At 38.7% G+C, this 5,000-nt stretch overlaps 2 protein-coding genes across 2 annotated transcripts in view; both read left to right on the top strand.

The window, feature by feature from the left end:
• The window catches only part of LOC137988871 (uncharacterized), an 11,017-nt gene extending 6,169 nt beyond the window's left edge, over nt 1-4,848 (top strand). Inside the window, exon 2 of the mRNA XM_068834826.1 lies at nt 2,504-4,848. Within this exon, the coding sequence (XP_068690927.1) occupies nt 2,513-3,595 (1,083 nt within the window). The 5' untranslated portion in view covers nt 2,504-2,512 and the 3' untranslated portion in view covers nt 3,596-4,848. The remainder of the gene's footprint in view (nt 1-2,503) is intronic.
• Nucleotides 1-5,000, top strand: part of LOC137988864 (peroxidasin homolog) — a 337,507-nt gene that overhangs the window by 242,200 nt on the left and 90,307 nt on the right. The window lies entirely within an intron of this gene.

Below are 5,000 nucleotides of genomic sequence, written 5' to 3'. Positions count from 1 at the left end.
TGTCTCGGATGTATCCTTTGTTTCGTGAGTTGTTAGTAACACGCAAGGAAACTTGATCACAAGCGGCCGCTGAAATCGATTTGAATTCCGATTTACTTGTGCAGCCAAAAGTACAATAGAAAATTGAACGTAGCAAAAAGCTCCCAAAATGTTTTTCGCTGATGGTAACTTTTTATATTCGTGGCACAAACTTTATGTTGTTTTCACGTCGCACCTTTTGTTGCTGATGGCAATTTTTTTCTTCTCAATCGACACTACCTACAAACTTCATTCTGCTCTTCCTAAAAACTGTGTATTAATATTTATTTAATTTTGCATTAGTATTTGCTTTGCATAAAGCAGGCTAACAAAATCTGTACCTTGCTTAGTTTTGCATTTTCCCACGTGTGCTGGGAAGTTTTGGTGAGAAATTCGCCTCAAGAGGCTGTGAGGATAAACTCAAACATGTCTGATATTTTTGGCCTCGCAAGGCAAATTCTTCGTTGTGTGCGGCCATCGTGAGAATCGAGCTAAGCTCGGTCAATAAAGCATCCAACAAAAATACATGGCATTTTCACGTGACTTCAGTGGTGTTGGAATTTCTTCCTCCGACAACATGATGAACAGCTGAAGTCACGTGAGTATGCCATGTATTTTGATTAGATACTTGATTAAACCAAGCTCAGCCCGATTTTCACGATGACCGCACACAGCGAGGAACTTGCCTCGCGAAGCCAAAAGTATCAATCATGTTTGATTTTATCCTCACGGCCTCGCGAGGCGAATTTCTTACCAAAATTTCCCCGCACAGGTGAGGAAACGTGAGGCAGCTTGCTCAGCTCTTTCCTCGCCGTGTGCGGCGGCGGGCTTTAGGCAAACGAAACCATATAACTTACTAATGCAGGAGTTGGGAGAGCGTGTAATAATTTCATTTGGAAAACCTAAATCGGGTAAAACAAGGGTTGCATCTCTTTTTGGAACTGTGGAATGATTCTGATATTTTTTTAGGACATCCTTCATGTGGTAACAAATAATTCCTTCCGTTTAACCGTCTACGAGTAATAGCTTTTTAATTTGAGAGTAGACTGTAACAAAGAGGCTGTTGAACAAATGCGTAAACAGCGGTTGGTAAGTGCGCGAATCAAATGAATTTTATACTTCCTGGGTGTAAAGGAGTCCCATTTTGTGAAGAGACCCGTAAAAGTTTTCTTTCTGTAGACCGTTGTTGAGAAAGTGTTTTTTTGATTGCGTTTGACGAGAACATTTAAAAACGGAATTTCTTGATTTTCCACAACCACCATAGTTAACTTAATATTGGCATGCCTATTGTTAAGGTAATGTGGAAATCTTTCAGCACCGGTTTTACTGTCAAACATGGTGAAAGTGCCATCTACATATCTGAACCAAATGGATGGACAGTCCTTCACATTTTTTACCCATTTCCCCTCAAAGTGGCACAAGAAAATAGTGGGTAAAACAGGTCCTAATCACTGGTTTTATCTAAGAAAAATAATGTTAAATTATTCTGTCTTTCTTGGGTAGTCAGTCTTTATCTGAAGGCAGAATATAAAATCATAAAAACAAACAAACAAACAAAAACAATTATTAAGTTATTCTGTCTTTCTTGGGTAGTCAGTTCATTCGAGCTGTTGTTATCTGAAGGCAGAATATAAAACCAATCCTCAGTATTAGCAAATGATTATTATTATTATTATTATTATTATTATTATTATTGTTATTATTATTATTATTATTATTATTATTATTATTGTTGAGTTATTCTGTCTTTCTTGGGTAGTCAGTTCATTCCAGCTATTGTTATCTGAAGGCAGAATATAAAATCAGTCCCTTACTAAAATAACTTAGCATTATTCAATACTTTTTGGGTAGAATCTAAGTTCATCTGTATCTTTTTCTTTCCTTTGATTATTCAGATTTGTAGCCATTGCAAAAAAATAAGTAAATAAATAAACATTTGGAACGTCTTTGTATAAAGAAGTGTAGCATTATTCAGTGCTGTCGCCAAATTACCATTTGTCTTGTTGTAAGAAATGTGTCATTATCGATCGCACAGCGCTGAAATTGCATTAAATATTCTTTGAATGGTTGTTTGCCATCAAAATCTTCGGGAAGCTTAACCGGCTTTTTAATTTTTCGATCAGCCGCAGCTGACTCCCGAGATGACTTTGGTATATAAAGGCTTGGCAAGACATCGTTGCTATGAAACGGATTTGAAGATCGTACAATTCAAGTGGTGTGGGATTATTGTCTACAATCGGCTTGTTTTAAGCAGTTGAAATAAATCTTTATGTCGCTTTCTTTGTTTCATCAAGTAGTTATGAAGCATTTTCGTTTTTCTCTATTGTAACTTGACATTTTTTGTCAAGTGCCCCTTTCACCTTTACCCCAATGGTAAACCCATGGCGTTTGTTTCGTGCAAACAACGAAATCTGGAAATCTCAACTCTGGCATCTTATCTTACGTAATCGTCTCCATTTGGTTTCATTTTTTCTGTTCTTTGAAGGCAAAGATAATGGCAAGAAACAAGCGGAAGAATATTAAAGACAGAGAAAAACTTAAAGGGATTCGGATTGAAGCAAGGAAACGTTGGAGGAGAAAGAAAGCCATAGCCAAAGATCTCAAGGAGGCCATAGAACGTACTTTCGAGCCAGAAGTTAGACCCAAGGTTGTTATTGCAGACGAATTACCCGAAACAGGAGCAGAGTTTGCTGCTGAGTCAGAACCGGCCAAACGTTGTGTGCCAAGGAAAAACCAGGTTGCCGTGGATGTTTCGTCAAAATCCAAGAGCAAAAAATTAAGGGAGTCCCGCACCCCAACATCTGTTCCAATGAAAGAAATTAATCCCTCTGAGGTTGCCAAATCAACGAAATTTTTGGGATGCGGTTCGTTTGGCACATGTTACTTGGCGTACTATAGAGGAATCCCAGTAGCCGTGAAAGAATTTAGGCTTCGAAAATCAAGGTCACCGGATGAAATCAAAAAGGACGTTGTTAGAGAAGCGCAGATGATCGGTCTTCTTGGTGACCACCGGGGTCTCCCTTTACTGTTTGGGGTTATCACGAAATCTATGCCGCTAAGGCTGATAACTCAGTTCCATGGCGAGAGTGACTCCTGCACTACTTTATATAAGGAGATCAAAAGAAAAAAACTTGATAAGACTTCTTGGCATGAAATTCTAAAAAATATCATCAAAGCCCTTAACCACATGCATGACGCCGGTGTCATTCATAACGACCTCAAATCGAACAACGTTGTCCTAGAAAAACGTGAAAAAGAATGGAATCCTGTGGTCATTGATTTTGGGAAAGCGCGACATATTTCTAACCCCAAACGTGTGATGGTCTTGTCAATTTTCGCACAAGAAGAGTACCGACGGTCATACCCCCACATCGCGCCAGAAATTATTAGTGGAAAAGGGCAACAGAGTAAGGCGTCTGATGTCTTTTCTTTCGGAAAGATTGCATTGAAAGTTTTAAATTTATTACCCTCTGAATCAGCGCTTTCACTGAATATGGCAAAGAAACTAACCTCCGAGGATCCAGCAAAGCGTCCACGATTAAATGACTTTGCCGATGTATTAGACACGCTTGCCTGATGCTGATTTCAAGAAATGCCATTTTGCTCGTTCGTTTTCCGTCGATTTTTGATTGAAACGACTCAGTTGCGATGAGTCTTCGGTGGAAGGGATTTGCTGTGTAGTCTCCTGTTATGTACATTGTAACCTTGCTTTTTCCGTACAAATGACATTATTTCAATCCGTCCTTGTGCATTGTGAAACCGCTTATTGGTGCATATAAAAGAGAGGAACTTTATTACGTGTCTAGTCGTTCTAGCGCGGGGGGACTAATTGGGGACACTGTAAACTGAAATTAACAATTAACGCAAATCAAGTCAAATGTTGGTTTTTGAGGAGAGGGGAAACTTGAGTACCCGGAGAAACCTCTCGGTGCAGAGTAGAGAGTCAACAAACAACCGACATATGACGCCAAGTCTGTAAATCCAAATCGGGTCATATTGCGCCATTCCAGCACCCCCAAGAGATAGCTTAGTGAAGAAAGAATGACAAGTTGAAGCGAGTTTCAATATAATTATGTAGGTATATTTTCTAATTGTGGGTTCGTATTGTTGAAATCGGCGCTCACCAGAAATGCTTGATTCGAGTTGCTTTCTTGCAAAGGCCCAAAGTATTCCCCCTTAGATTGCTGTCTTTTATGGAATTATTGTCTATTTCTTACAATAAAGGTGTTGTGATTTGTGTAATGCTCTGCACTTCGATTTTAAACTGACCAAACGGAAGGACGCACAATCTTAAAAAAAAAATAATAATAATAATAAATAAAAATAAATTAAATATGGCTGGCCAGGAAGTAGTCCTCGCATGTCAAAGATAAATAGAATCCTGGCGTTGTGGTCTCATCACTTTCTCTTCGTGTGCCCATGGGAATTTGTCAAAGCAGAATTTTCACCAAACATCTCAGTAACTAATTATATCAGTGATGTTCCTGGACAGGAGAACGTGACAAATGCGTTCTTATTTTACAAGGCTTATCTAGCTGACGGTAGATTCAGGGTGCGTTCCTTTGGGATGATCCGAAAAAGGATCACTGATCCAATATCACTCGGATCACGGTGCATCAAAGGAACCGATTAATCCATTCCAGGAAAGGATTTTTTTTTTCGTAATTCTTATGCGATATTAGGTAAATTATTTTCTTTGTTTTCTTTGTAAACTATTGTCTTTTAACTTATTTAAGGCATCTTCACGTTTCTTTACATTTTATTCCGAGTATCGATTTTGTAAGTGCTGAAGAAGCCCGAACGGGCAAAACGTCCATATTAAAGACCAAAAACGAGAAAAGTTCGCATCTTCTTCTGTTTATTCTACTTATATATATATAGAGTCAGTTAAGTAGATCCCTTGAGCCAACAACGTATCACCCCCAGGAGGATCGCAAATGGATTCACAGTCCAAGTTGAGGAGAAATTGAGAGAAAGTTACA

Source organism: Montipora foliosa, unplaced genomic scaffold, assembly GCF_036669935.1.
Source record: "Montipora foliosa isolate CH-2021 unplaced genomic scaffold, ASM3666993v2 scaffold_432, whole genome shotgun sequence".
NCBI lineage: Eukaryota > Metazoa > Cnidaria > Anthozoa > Scleractinia > Acroporidae > Montipora > Montipora foliosa.
The sequence above is the reverse complement of the archived record's forward strand: the minus strand, read 5'-3'. Positions and strand labels throughout refer to the sequence as shown.